Source organism: Trachinotus anak, unplaced genomic scaffold (genome assembly GCF_046630095.1).
Source record: "Trachinotus anak isolate AG129_WGS33_773 ecotype Australia unplaced genomic scaffold, CSIRO_AGI_Tana_v1 ptg000012l, whole genome shotgun sequence".
NCBI lineage: Eukaryota > Metazoa > Chordata > Actinopteri > Carangiformes > Carangidae > Trachinotus > Trachinotus anak.
In genome coordinates, this window is record NW_027273863.1 from 10669506 (window position 1) to 10683892 (window position 14387).

Consider the following 14387-nt stretch of genomic DNA (forward strand, 5'->3'; position numbering starts at 1 on the left):
AAGTTTTAGCTGAGAAATATGATGATATTTGTCAGGTTCTTTCCTCACACACTCAAAAACGGGCATGCGTGCACACAATGGCGTGCGAAAGGAAGGCATTAATGAAGACTTCAAATGCAAAAGGCCTCTGGAACCTACAGTTCATTGTTAGGTTTAACACTGACAGTACAATATTTACTATTCTAATAAACAGATGTAATTGTGAATTAAATCAGCCTCTTGTTATTTTGCAGGTGCAGCACGCATGCATGTGCAATCCCTATAGCCATAACTGTCCTCACTGGGCGGACCTGACTCTATATTCTGGTCTCTGAAATGCCATAGCACCTATATGAACTTTCACATTCCTTTAGTTATTCTTGTTCCTGCGCAACATAGCATAGTCATCGGAAAATCCATTTGCTGTACAGTCATTTGGAAATCAGTTGCCGGCTGCGCTACAGACAGTCAATTAGTGTTCGACAAAGCTTCTCCTCTTCATCTGACAAGCAGTTAACAACAATGGAACGAAAGGTTACCAGGAGCATGTAGGTGTGTGATGCCGCATCACTGTAAAGGTCAACTTATGATTATTGTAGGTTCCTTCCGCTCTGGGAAGATATTGTCCTCACTCACAGAGGCACAAGAACGTATTCAATTAAAGCTCACTGTTACATTATAATAAAGGTGTCAAACGAGTAGCTAATGCATGGCAAGGGTGTGTCAACACAAAGACTTTCCAGCAGCTTGTTCAGTGTGTTTCAGTACCATGGAGAGCTCCGTGACTTTACTCACACTCATCTCCTTCCATCAGGGGTCGCCCTTCAGCCACGTTTTCTGTGCGGAACCATGGTGCGGCAGCTCCTGAGCTCCAGGGAGCGGAGAGAGTGTGACACACTTACCTAACGGCAACAATGTGAAATGAAGGTAACGAAATGAATTGTCTTTCCTGCCTTGAATAGTCGTATGTCTTGTAACATGAACGTCTGAATGTACTACTCTTCAGTTTCATCTGTACATCACGTTTGTCGCTTTTGCACGTCGTCTTATCCGCTGGGTTAATTAATGTTAGCCGCTTGTTCAATGTTAAGGCTAAGTTTACTCAGTATTGATTGGATGTTAATGCTGTTAGTCCTCTGACCTAAATTGCACCGTTACATCTGTCAAAAGCCACGTTTCCGTGTTCATCTAGTTGCCTAAGACCAACCTATGGACTTAACGCTAAAGTAGGCAAGGTGCACAAAGCATGCACCTGTCACCAGCGAACCTGAGCGACCACAACCGAGACCAAGAAATGCCCCGGTTCCCCACAGGGAAATGGCAAATTAAAAAAAAATTAAATGCAATAACAACAATACATAGGAAAAACAATACACATCCTTGCTTGCGAGGATCAGGGGAGGAAGGTCTGTCTGTGTTTTGCAGGCACAGAGGTGGCTTTGGATCCCAACCCGTGTGGTTCAAACCTTGCCACACTTGGGACAGGGGAAGCCATGGGCTGATGGTGTCTGAAGAGCAGCCTGCTCCTTCCTCTTTTCTTCTAGTCCTCAACAGCTGCGCATCTGTCAGATTGCAACTTGCAGCTGGCTGTGCTGATGCCGTGTTGCCAGCCTTTTCTGTCATTTGCTTCTTGGTGGTATGATTGATGATGGATGCCAGCTAATGAAAGCTTTCCCGGGGGCCCCTCAGTTGCACTGTTCTTCGTAAACTGAGGGCACACAGGATGTAGACGCAACATAAAATGTAGTTGTTGAGGGGTCTCAGAAAAATAAGATAAAAATCAGTCCAAGTTGGCAAATCCAGCACAAAAAGAATATCAAATATATAGAGAGGAGACAATACAATCTGGTGATAACATGATTTATTATTTAGACAATATTATATCTCCATGCATTGAACATGGAGTTAACCAACAAATAACTTAACAAATTAGATGTTTACAGTGAAATGATTTATTTCAGATGTTGGTTGGATAACTGCCAAAGTGGCTGGTTGAATCAGATATCTCTTTCGCAAATGTGTACCATCAGCTGAACAGTGGCGGGTGTTAATTTTCCTTTAGGCTCCTTACAAACACACATGTAGACATTAAACCACAGTGCCACTGCGGCTGGTTCCCTCCTCTAGTGTTGCCACATTTACACAAGTACACTGGGTGTCTTGATGATAAATGGGCAGCGCTATGGGATTTACCTCTCACTGGGGCCATCTATACTAATGCTATATTCATACATTGGAAGGTGCTTTGGGATAAAACCTCCCACCAAATGACAAATGGTTTGTTAAGGTTAATATAACTAAGGCAAATCAACGTGGCTCTCGGTAATTAGAAGTACAGAATGACTTTTAGTTACTAATAGAACGTCCTAGAGGAGGACACACTCTCTACTTGCTAGCCTCCTTCAGTTTTGTGTCCCATCGTCCGACTCCCACAATGTTAATAACTCTTCCTTCTGCTTTCCTTGAAGGTTCTTTGACCGTGGTGTGAGGGGATAAACCAAAATGGCTAACCGCTGTGTCCCACTAGTCTTGTTAGCCTGTGGCTCCTTTAATCCCATCACTAACCAGCACATGAGGCTGTTTGAGCTGGCGAGAGATCAATTACACAGCACAGGTCAGATCCGGATATCCCAAGCACTGTGTCATTGTAGGATTAAGGATAAATGAAAAGGTGATATCTTAAGCAACATACAATATTATTTTTAAAAGCTGGCTGTTTGTGTTTCATTTTACTGTCTAGATACAGATGGGTGACAAATTAAAGGAAAAAACAACATTAATTTTCTTATGGAGTGTTGGGCCACCAAGTGCTGCCAGAACAGCTTCAGTGCTCCTCGGTATTGATTTCACAAGTGTCTGTACTCTACAGGAGAGACGAACACCAGATATTCCTTCATTTGGTGTTTTGATGATGGTGGTGGAGAGCGCCGTCTAACTCATCAATCCAGAATCTCCCGTAGGTGTTCAGTTGATGATATGATTCACATCATTGTCATACTCATCAAACCATTCAGTGACCCTTCCTGCCCTGTAGATGGGGTCATTTCATCCTGGAAGAGAGCATTCCCATCAGGATAGAAATGTTTCATCACAGGATGAAGGTGATTACTCAGAACAAATCTGTATTGATTTGAGGTGACCCGTCCCCAAACCATGCCAGCAAAATGCCCCCCACAGCATAACAGAGCCCCTGGATCCCCTCACTGTAGAGGTCAATCATCCAGGCCTGCGCTGTTCTCTTGGTGTACGCCACACATGCACTGACCCACTGAGGGATGACTCAGCTGACCATGTCACTTTTTTCCACATCTCTGTAGAGCATTGACTCTGGTATTTGCACCACTGAACACTCAAATGTGCATTCATCTTTGTAATGAGGGCTTTGTTCACTGCAGCCCTACTATAATATCCCTCTCTGTGTAATTGTAGACGGACTGGTCACATCCTGCACTGACATTCTCAGTCACCTGAGGAAGAGTTGCTCTTCTGTTTTTCCTTACATTTCTCACTAATGCATGAGCATCACAGTCATCAAAGGTGTGCTGTCGACCACCGTCTCCAACCCTATTTACTGACGTCTTTCCCTCAGCTCTAAATGCAGATGTCACTTTAGTCCCTGTTCCTATTGAAACACCAGCCAGCTGAACAGTCTTTGTTTGAAGCTCCTGCCATCCCTGCCCCAACAGTGAACCCTTTTTCAAAGTCACTCAGATCTTTTCCTCTTGCCATCTTTACACAAAATCAGAATCAGCTGCTCAGTATTTTTATACATGATGCCACAGAGCATGACTGGCTGTAAACTGCTTAATGTTATCACGCAGTACAGCTGTGAGGAAGCATCTGCATTTGTGATGTTTCTCCACTCGTCTGTTCTGGTTTTTCCTTTAATTTGTCACCCGTGTGTGACCCTCAGGGTCAATGCAGCTCCTGTAAAAGGTCCTAGATGCACATATGCACACTTTTATTGTATTGATTGTTTACAAAATACATAAAATGATAACCGTATGCAATTTCTCTGAAGGCGCAGCGGCCTAAAATCTCCTCCTTGTTGTTCTCTTGTATGAATAAAAAGCTCAGTCACTCTAGGCTTTGTGTCCTCACATGTTCTGCCACACAGTCCCATGTAACAACTGTGTCAGCAGACATAGTCTCCTTATATAAACCCAGGACCATTTACATCCTGAAGCTGCTCTGAATGAGCATACTGACGTGGTCACATGGCCATAACGACATCATTATATCTTAAGAGTTACACTGGTCCTGAGTCAGCTCTCTCTAAGATGCTTTATGAGTCTATGCAGCATTTCCGTGAGCAGGAACATAAATAATGCTCTTACAGATTCCCTTTGACCCTATACCTATAAGACATCAGCTGACTAGTTTGAGGGTAACTAACAGAAATGACTGTAAGCTCCATACAAGAACTGTTTTCATTCTCCTCTTGCTGATTGTTTGTGCTGCAGAGGCAAATACATGGGTTTTGAAGCTTTTGTTCAACACTAGAATGAGAACTTTTGCTTTTACTTAAGTATTAAGTAAGATTTCAATTTTCAAACTTTAAGTCTAACACATAGTTTAAAGCAGTTTCTAAACCCTTGAAATTGATTACACAGTACAAGCTATAAGTAATGATAAAGTTTAATACTTCAAGTCACGATCAAGCAACTTCATCACCTCGTTTTAGTCGTAGCCTTTGTCTTCAAATGCGAAAATCTGACAAAGCACCAATGTAATTAAGTATCTCTTAGAGATTACTTTATCTGCTGATTTATATTCCATTTCTGCATCGGCTGTCGTGACCCAGAAAAACGGAATTAATCTTCTCTCCCTTCAGGCCAGTACCAGGTGGTGGGTGGCATCGTGTCTCCAGTGAGCGACGGCTATGGAAAGCAAGGCCTGGTACTGGCTAAGCACCGCATTGCTATGGCAAAGCTGGCGCTCCAGAGCTCCAACTGGGTCACGGTTGATGAATGGGAGAGCCAGCAGCCAGACTGGACGGAGACAGTGGTCACCATGAGGTATAAAACATGTTTACTGCAACATTGAACATTGAATAGTTTCATTTACAAAGGAAGGTTTTCCAGGGTCAAAGTAGGCCCCTACTTCACTGTCACCTGTTGTTAAAGCACCTCACTGATTATTACAGCCACTATGACACAAGTATTTTACGATAACTGCAGTGAGAGATTCAATTTTCATTCCCTGCATAAATCAGAACGCTTCAGTGGTTAATATCTCTACAGAAATGTCCTCTTTTTTAGATTAAAGGCAAAATGCCATTACTTGCGGTGAGCAGATATTGTGAGAAACCACATTTAGTCAAACCATTGGGACTCTAATATAAACCGGTGTCCTGTTTCTTCATCTCTTTTTTTCTGATTTGACCTGTTTGCAACGTGATTACTCCTTTGCAGTTTCAACAGTAGCTGAACCTGAATATCTAACAATAACATGGAATAGCTTTCAGTGTGCTAGAAGATAAACATCTTCCATGACAAGGCTGAGCACATTCGGTCCCAGTTTATATCCACCAACAGAGTGCTACTCAGTAGCTGTTTTATATTTCCATTAGCTTTCACTGTCTCCTGTTACATCCTTCTCCATCCTTGATGGGCTGGAAGATAAATATTTTGTCTTTTTTGACACGTCCTACTTTTACCTCAGCACCAGCAGAGTTCACGTTGCTGTACACTCCTTTGCTGCTGCTCTGTCAGCCACTCTTGATGCTAACTTCAGCTGTTGATGTAACAGAGTGTCACCAGGCTCCCTGAGCTGAAATTACAGGTTATAGTCTCATGAGGACTCCCAGACCAGACTGGACTTGCGGCAGGTCTGGATTTTTCATGGAGTGAAATCGCTGGCACAGACTGTTAAATTCATTGTCCCAGTGGGAACAGAGCAGTTGCAAATCTCTGTCTGGGACATGAACATGGGTGAAGAGAGGCAGGCGGAGGTGCAGCATTCATAATGAGAAGATGTGAACAAGAGAGATGTCTGCGGGCTGTTTCATTCTCCATTACAGACGTTTACTGTGCAGAAATATACTGTTTGTGTAGCTGGGCCCTATCAAGGGCGTCACCTACGGGAATGAATCAGCATCTAATGATAAAAATGTACCTCACGCTATATTACTGCGCACATGTTCTGTATGTGCATCTAAAGTCAGTACCATGAATTTGCTTATAAATGCACATTTGGGCTCATTTTTGAAGTGTTTCTTCCATTTCATTCAGTCTCCCTCTTTCCTGCTCCCCATTTCTCACAAATCCCCTTATTAGTGACCCCTCCCCTCACTTGGTCGTCTCTAAGCTGTATTTGTGCAACACAAGCGCAGATCAAGGCATGAAGTGGCCTGTTGTCTCGAGACTATGAGCAGGCCATGTCCCACGTCATCTCATTCCCAAACACACACACACAAATGTACCAGAATAACTTTAAGAAGCTTTACTTGAAAACAGTGAAGTTTTTCATTCAAATTTTTTTAAAGGTTCCTCTGTGACTCTTTCTTTCTTATTCACTTCAATTTGATAAAACTTTATCGGCATGGTTATATTGAAAAAATTCTGTGTAACTAAAATTCTCACTCTCTTTCTCTCATGCCTTTGGTTGTCGGGCAGGTATCATTATGGGCGTATTCTAAAGGAGTATGAGCAAAGCACAGGAATGCACAACAACTCCAGCGGTAACACCACTCCCCTCTCAAGTAAGAACCTCTTATTGGGAACTTGGGATCGGCTCAGAAACACTTACTGTTTTCAGGCATTTTATATTTGGTTTTATTTTGTAGCACTGTGTTAATTCTTCTCATTTTGAGATGGCAGCACCAGTTGGTCAGTCTACAACTGACTGGCTGAAATTAGCACCTGTGTATTAACAATATTCTGCTTATGTGCAAAACATACAGTGCTTGTTAAAACTTTATTTTCTCAGGATCGTGAGTTGGCAGAGTTGAGTTGAGGATTCGTATCAATCCCACATAATGGGCCTTTGCTTAATACATGCAAGAGCCAAATGGGCTCTGTGGTTCTGAGTAAGAGTGGTTAATTCTTTTAATACTTATAAGACTGTGTGTGTGTGCGTGCGTGCGTGCGTGCGTGCGTGCGTGCGTGCGTGCGTGCGTGCGTGCGTGCATGCGTACATGAGATGGTTGTATAACTGGAAGCTATCTGGTCAGTATTCAGGAACATTTTCATGGATTATCTTTGATTTATCAAAATCATTTACAGAGATATCTGTTTGGGCCCTGCTGCTGCTTTTACAAATTCTTGCAAAAACATGAAGAATTTCATGAAAAGTAGAACTACGGACAGGAATAGCCCAGAGATCTCAACAGAGAGCAAGTGAATAAAATATGCATTTTGTTTGCAAAGATTGACATTCTTCCAACCAAAAAAAAAAAAAGTTTGCTTGCCATTTTGGTCTCTTTTTCAGCTCATTTTTTTGCAGAGTTTACTAAACGCAAATTCACACATTCAATTTGAGTTTTTATGGAGAGAATAATTTGTGTTGTTATAATTAGCTTTAGCTTCAAGCACCACGAATATCTAAGACCTAGTTAAACCATTGTAGTCCTGTAGTACATGTTATGAATCAGGTCCAGACTTGTCTACCAAACCAGTTTTTTTATTTTTCTCTTCATGTCAGTGCTCTGTGAGGGGACATTTGTTATTGGATTATTTTTCAGCTTGATTATGGAGCAGCCAGTTGACAAACACTGACGGGACTATTTTGGTGTTTTCAAACCAAGCATCACTTATGTCACTCTTTCCCATCATAACTGCTCAGAATAAAAACGAAGAATGGGGACCGAAGTATCAGTGTTTTTAGTGGACAGTCCAATCAGAGATAAATATTTGGGGGGGGGGCTTACTGCATATCATCACTTCAAAATGACATACCCCACACATCCTTTATATATAAAAGCTGTCTTCAGTATCATGTTCCACCTCTCCCCTCAGGCCCCTCTCCCCAGCTGAAGCTCCTGTGTGGAGCTGATTTCCTTGACACATTCAAGATCCCAGGCTTGTGGCAGGAGGAGCACGTGGAGGAGGTGGCCGGGCGCTTCGGCCTCGTCTGTGTCAGTCGAGGCAGACTGCAGCCCGAGCGGGCCGTGCACGAGTCGGACACGCTTTTCCGCCATCGAAAAAACATTTTCCTGGTGAGAGAATGGGTGAGGAATGAGACGAGCGCCACGGAGGTGCGGCGGGCCCTGAGACGGGGTCTGAGCGTGAAATACCTTATCCCAGACTCCGTGATAGAATATATTCACCAGCACAACCTTTACACAGAGGACAGCGAGAGGAGAAATGAGGGCACAGTGCTCAGGCCACTCGCCAAGCAGGCACAGCAGCCAGTGAGCAGCCTGGATGACTGATAGACAGACTGCTGCAGCACTGAGCTGTACAGGGGGATTCCTCGAAGAGCGAATTCACTCACAGCTCAGTGCTTCTCGCTCCGTTTGCTTCCACTGCTGTACAGAGTGGAAGAGGTCTGCACAGCCTGCAAATTTCTGCAAAGAAACACGTTTTGTGTTTTCCAGGCATCACTTGGTTTCAGTGGGTAACATCTACACAGTGCTGTGCTGTCTTTTGATTCATAAAGTGTTGCGAATACTGAGCCCCATCTTTGTTCCACAATGAAAATGAGCATTTATCTGCAAATAGTTTTCTATTCTTTGTAGTTTTTCACATCACACATCATCGCAGTTGGTTTAACTGAAATAAAATCATCTATATATGAAGTAAGTTTGTCTGACTGGTGTGTGTGTGTGTTGTTCTTTTTACTATAAGTCAAAGTCCCCCTAACAACACAACATAAATCCTACTCAGAAAGTTTTAGTATATTTATAAAAGTACAACATATCAGAGTTTCAGGAATAAACTGATAAAGTCTTAAACTTTCCACCTGCATTGTTGTTGCTGGTATCAAGACAGAGACAGGCACAAAAAATAAAAACTAGAGAACTAAATCATATGAACAAAAAACTGATCAAATCTAATAACAGGTAAAGAAAATCAAGACATGCTGAAAAGAAATCACATCAAAAAAGGGCAACGTCTGTGAAACAGGATTCAAGGTCCAAATATCAGTGAAAATATTTCAGATTTTTTTTTTTTTTTTTTTTAAAAGAGCTGTTGAGAAACATTTTCAGTCAATTCTGTTTTCCAACATGGAGGTCTAAATGTTGTCTGAAAGCCTTCTCCACACTGCGGGGACTACAATCTGATTCTGTTGGAGAAATACTAAATCCTTTATTTATTGATGTATCTGTTTGTCTGTCTTGTGTGTAAAAATTGACAAATCAGCTCAGATAGTGACTGAATGTGTTTTTTGTGTTTTTCTGTGGCGTGGTATTTATAGAGCATTTAACCACACTGTGCTACTAGGATGCCACCATGTGTAACTTTTTAATAGTAAAGTGTAAACTTCGTCCTGTTATGAATTTGGTCTCATATAAAGATCACTGAGGGTGTCTGTATTGTGCAGCAGCTTCCCAACAGCCATTCACTATGGATCTATTCAGTTTCCCCATTATCATCCACACACTGCGTGTCTGCCGGCCTGTATGTTTTTCCACGAAAGGATTTAAAGTAATCCTGACAGTTGCTCAGCTACAGAAGGTGTTTGCTCACTGTGGCCAAGGATGTGTGTGTGTCTTTGTGTCTTTGTGTTGCAGCCTGTAAAGGATTGAGACAGTGGGTTGGCTGCAGTTGGCTCAAAAGAGAGATTATCAAATTAATTGAGTTATTTAGGCCAGACAAAAGATGTGGCAGACCTCTTGTGCTACATTTAATTGTTGCAGTTAGAATTTTTTTTTTTTTTTTAAGATATTTTCTGGGCTTTTTTGGGCATTTTGTGCCTTTATTATTCGATAGGACAGTAGAGAGTGGGGGGGGGGGGGTTATTGATCGTTGTGTGATTTTATTCCACTGGGCTGATCGATGCTTTATAATCCCGATCTGAACGTGATTGAAACAGGCGTGATCTTATTCAACAGCACCAGGCCAAATCTGCCACACGTGGAATTACGCACAAGTGCGCCTGTGTCCATTAATAAAGGACGTGTACTCACGCCGTCCTAATCCCACGCAGGCAGACATAAAGCGCACAAGTGTTTTCTATATTATGTCTGCATGCTGCATGTTTCCGAGCACACATCCAGGGGAAGCGTGGTGAGGATTGCGGGGTTGCATGGTGTCAGTTGTGGGAGGGAAGTAGGAGGTGCCAGGGAACAGGTAATCGGATTAAAGTGAAGCGAGTTCAAATTGAGGCGTTTGACGGCGGGTTCTGCATCCCGACGCCGGTAGCCGTCCACAGCGGACCTCCTCACTGACTGAAGCTCAAGACACCAGCCACGACACAGCCAACATGCCCGCCGATCTGAATGGATATTGGAAAATGATTTCCAATGAAAACTTCGAGGATTACATGAAGGCTCTAGGTGAGAAAAAAAAAGTTTTTAGTGAGTCAAAAGTAAATGAAACTGGCCTTTTAGTGTTATTGGAACAAGCCTCACATCATTCCTGGATTACAATATAAATATAGAAATTGATGTACATGCCAGTCACAATATCCAAATAACTATGTCACTGATCCTTTACTATTTATAAACAGGTTTAATATTTCACCTCTGGAAGAGTGAGATTACAGGCATTTTGTCTCACATCTGATATTATTACCAAAATAAAGGAAGTGGAAATTCGCTGTTTTCCAGTTACTTTTATGGAATCACAATAACCAACAGGAACAGGGTGTTTTGTTTTTTTTTTATCTTAACAGAAGTGTTCTGTTTAAACCCAAATTTAACAAGCTGGATTGCAAAATATCATATAAAACAACTTCTTTTAACTGAGGCAGTTTTTTTTTAAAACTCTGCATATTATTCTGAAGTTCTGTAACTGCACTAAAATGCCCTGCTTCTCTCTGTCCCTCTCCTGTTCCTCATTCATTTTTCACCTCACTTGGGGACCTGTCGCAGATGTAAATGTTGCCATCAGGAAAATTGCAAACTTGTTGAAGCCTGACAAGGAGATCGTCCACGATGGGGACCACATAGTCATCAAAACCCTCAGCACCTTCAAAAACTACAACATGGACTTCTATGTGGGAAAAGAGTTCGAGGAGGATCTGTCCGGAGTGGATGACAGGAAATGCATGGTGAGTATTTGACATTAAAGTTAAATTACATTGCTGCAGGTGTGGCAACCTGTGACATGGACACATCTGCTATGGGTGCAAAACCTGGAGGTGTATAAACGGACTTTTCTCAGTGGCACCTCTCTAGACTGTAATGAGCCTATATGGTGGCCATACAAAACTTTCCACCTGTAAAACTTCCCAAACTTCTCAGACCCTTGCCAGTGAATTGATGTAATGAAGCCTGATGTCAGGTCCTGCAGGAAAGAAAAGTGGAAGAGGCAGAGAAATAAGTCAAGGTTCACGTTCATTTGATCAGATTGTGTCAGTGAATACTGAATATGCTCAAAGATTATCTGTGGTCCCCCTTGAAAAACCTTTTTTGTATGCTGATAGGCTGATTATAGATAAGCTATAAGCTGTTTGGAGGGTGGCAAAGAGAGAAGGTCACATGTTGGTATGTGGTGATTTTATCTGAGTAATTATTTTAAGAGGGATGGGGGGGGGGGGCGGGCCTCTCACTCAGCATATTAAATATATTTAAATCTATATGTTTATGAGAGGAAATGTGTATCTACATTGTCAAATCTGAATAAATCCTCCACTGATGCATCCTGCATTGTAATCACACCTGTGTCTCTCCCTGACCTGTGACCCTAATGCAGACCACTATCACTTGGGAGGGAGACAAGCTGGTGTGTGTGCAGAAGGGAGAGATTGAAGGAAGAGGCTGGACCCACTGGGTGGAAGGAGATGAGCTTCATTTGGTAAGAAAACATCAGTTCCTCCCGTGAATATTAATGTATGCAGTTTGGACACTTCAATCCAAATCCGAAATGCCTCTCAGCACTGTATGTGCCGTGCATATATTTTTATGTGTGACTCTAGTATGAATTAGCCCATCAGCTCCAGCAGTAATAACATTATACTGTGTGAGGTGCATGCACACAGGAAATGTAGTTTATCAAAGTTACAAGTATGTGGCTACAGCACATTTACTGCCAAATAAATCATGTTTCCACATAAGAAACTACCTCTGAGGATGCTTTTTCAAGGGAAAATAATACACATTCATATATATCTTGATATTTCCTCCCATTTATAGAAAAAGATTGATGTAAAATAATGCAAGATTTCAAATTAAATGCAAAACTGTCCAGTTTCTGCAACTCATTTGTCATCTAATTTCTTCATGACCTGAGATCTCCAGTAATCGAGCAGACATCAACCTCTGCTGTGTTACTACTATCTTGACTTTGCAAATCTAATTTCTGTTAGAAGGACTTCAGAAGTTTTTTGTTGGTTTTTTTTTTTTTAAAACAACTCCTCTGTGAAATTCATAGTGTGGCCCCAGTGTGGCCTGTAATGAAAGCATTAGCATCTGAACAGACTTTAAAGTAATGACTTGCACATTACCATTTTCATTAGTTCAGCATTATCAGATTTCCTTCTGTATGATTACTGCTATCAAAGCTAAGCAAAAATAATCAGCCAAATTATTTGGTTTAAGTGGTGCCAACAGATGTTTTCAATCAGCTGCCATGAAATTAGTTATTAGTCAAAAGTTCGCAAGAGCTGGAAGACGGTTTGAATCAAGGGCAACATTGACCTCTGGTGGCAGTTAATATATTGCAAGGTGGATAAACGTCAGTAAACTTGCCAACTGTTACTGTCCATTGTATGTATGTAAATTAAAGGATTTAATGTTCCATTGTGGTTTGAGAAAATTCTCCTGCTTCTTTTCATTGGATCATCTGAAAAATACGCTGCCACAAAGCTGAACTCAGGGCTTTTCATAGCTCATGAAAACGTATTCATAATTTGGAGATGCATGGTTGCATGATTGGAATAATTGAAAAAGATATCCTCAACTAGTTGTACATCACATTCGCTGTTTGTGATGCATACTTTACTGATAATCAACCCATCCTTACCCAAGCCCTTAGTTACTGTTGCTATGTCAACTTTTGGTCAAAAACATGAGGTTGTCCCATGAGGGGAAAGAGCAGGTCTTGATTGGCCAATAATTCGATGATTCCATTCAACTCTGTCAACACACAAGATGAATTAAAACATGCTGGGGCACTTTTTATTATGTACCATACCTGGGCTGACTATATATATTGTTTGCAGGGGGAGCTCACGCAGCAAGAAATCACAGCCTGAATCAATAAATAACACAGTACTTCAAAAATATATACTATACTGTGGTCATTCCTGTTTGCCAGAATCGTATTCTGAATTTTTTAAAAATGAAATCAGAAACTTTACATTTTTTTTGTTCTCTACAGGAGCTGAGAGCTGCAGGAGTTGTTAGCAAGCAGGTTTTCAAGAAGACCTAAGATGGCTCTTACTGAACGAGACAGTGACCCCGGCTGACATTGACTCACAGAGACACACCAGACACATCCCCTGCCTCTGAAATACCATCCAGCTCCCCTTTGCACCATTTCCACATCTCTCCATACGTCCATCTACCAGTGTCATATGCATTACTTTGGTATGAATGTTTTTGTTTTGTTCGGTTTTTTTTGGGGGGGGGGGGGGGTTTTGGGAGACACATTTATGTTTCATCAAAGCTGTGGCCTTACTCTGCCAAAGCCAACCTACAGTATAAGAAATACAGTAAGGGCAGGTTACTGTGTGTATCATGTAACATCACAAAATGCAATCCGGCATATCTGTCTCAGGGTGGATGCTTCTTTGATTAACATGTTTAGATGTGTTGGATGCTAGGTGTAGCTGATCTGATGGGTGAGCCAGACTGATAAAACAACACACTGAAGTGATCGGTGAAAAAGTTTTGGACACAGTGAAGAGAAGAGAACAGTATTATAACACTTTAAAAGGGTCAATCCCTTTTTAGTTCTCTGAATGACTGCTGTGGCTGGAAAACAACGATCTGAGTTTGGTTGAGGATGGTAACCATCTTGGCTACTGATGCTTAGTCTCTACAGTGGATATCAGATATGAGATGTGTACATATATCCCTCCCAAAACCTTTGGGACTGTGCAATTGTTAGTAAAAGGAATCATCAATCAATAAATGAAACAGTGCTCAACAATGTCATTTGTGTTTTTTTGACTAGTTAAACCTCATGTTAGATCTTTCTTGAGTGTTGGAAAAGAAATTGTTTTGGTGGGCAGGTCCACCTCCCGTAATGCAACCAGACAAACCATTGAAATGAACCATTCTTATTTACTGAAGCTTGGTCTGAGGAGCTGCTTTTATCTGAAAATGCCTCTCAAGCCATGCATGAGGAATCTGAGGG

At 41.7% G+C, this 14387-nt stretch overlaps 2 protein-coding genes across 2 annotated transcripts; both read left to right on the forward strand.

Annotated features, from left to right (window-relative positions):
- The first annotated feature begins 800 nt into the window (after positions 1-800).
- On the forward strand, positions 801-8719 carry nmnat3 (nicotinamide nucleotide adenylyltransferase 3). Its single transcript, XM_071491064.1, has 5 exons — positions 801-906; positions 2448-2593; positions 4814-4997; positions 6597-6682; positions 7938-8719. The coding sequence occupies exons 2-5, from the start codon at positions 2482-2484 to the stop codon at positions 8351-8353; spliced, it is 798 nt and encodes a 265-aa protein (XP_071347165.1). The 5' UTR covers positions 801-906; positions 2448-2481; the 3' UTR covers positions 8354-8719.
- A 1522-nt stretch (positions 8720-10241) lies between these two features.
- On the forward strand, positions 10242-14180 carry rbp1.1 (retinol binding protein 1, cellular, tandem duplicate 1). The gene is made up of 4 exons (XM_071491069.1): positions 10242-10420; positions 10958-11136; positions 11781-11882; positions 13407-14180. The coding sequence occupies exons 1-4, from the start codon at positions 10348-10350 to the stop codon at positions 13455-13457; spliced, it is 405 nt and encodes a 134-aa protein (XP_071347170.1). The 5' UTR covers positions 10242-10347; the 3' UTR covers positions 13458-14180.
- The last annotated feature ends 207 nt before the right edge of the window (positions 14181-14387 follow it).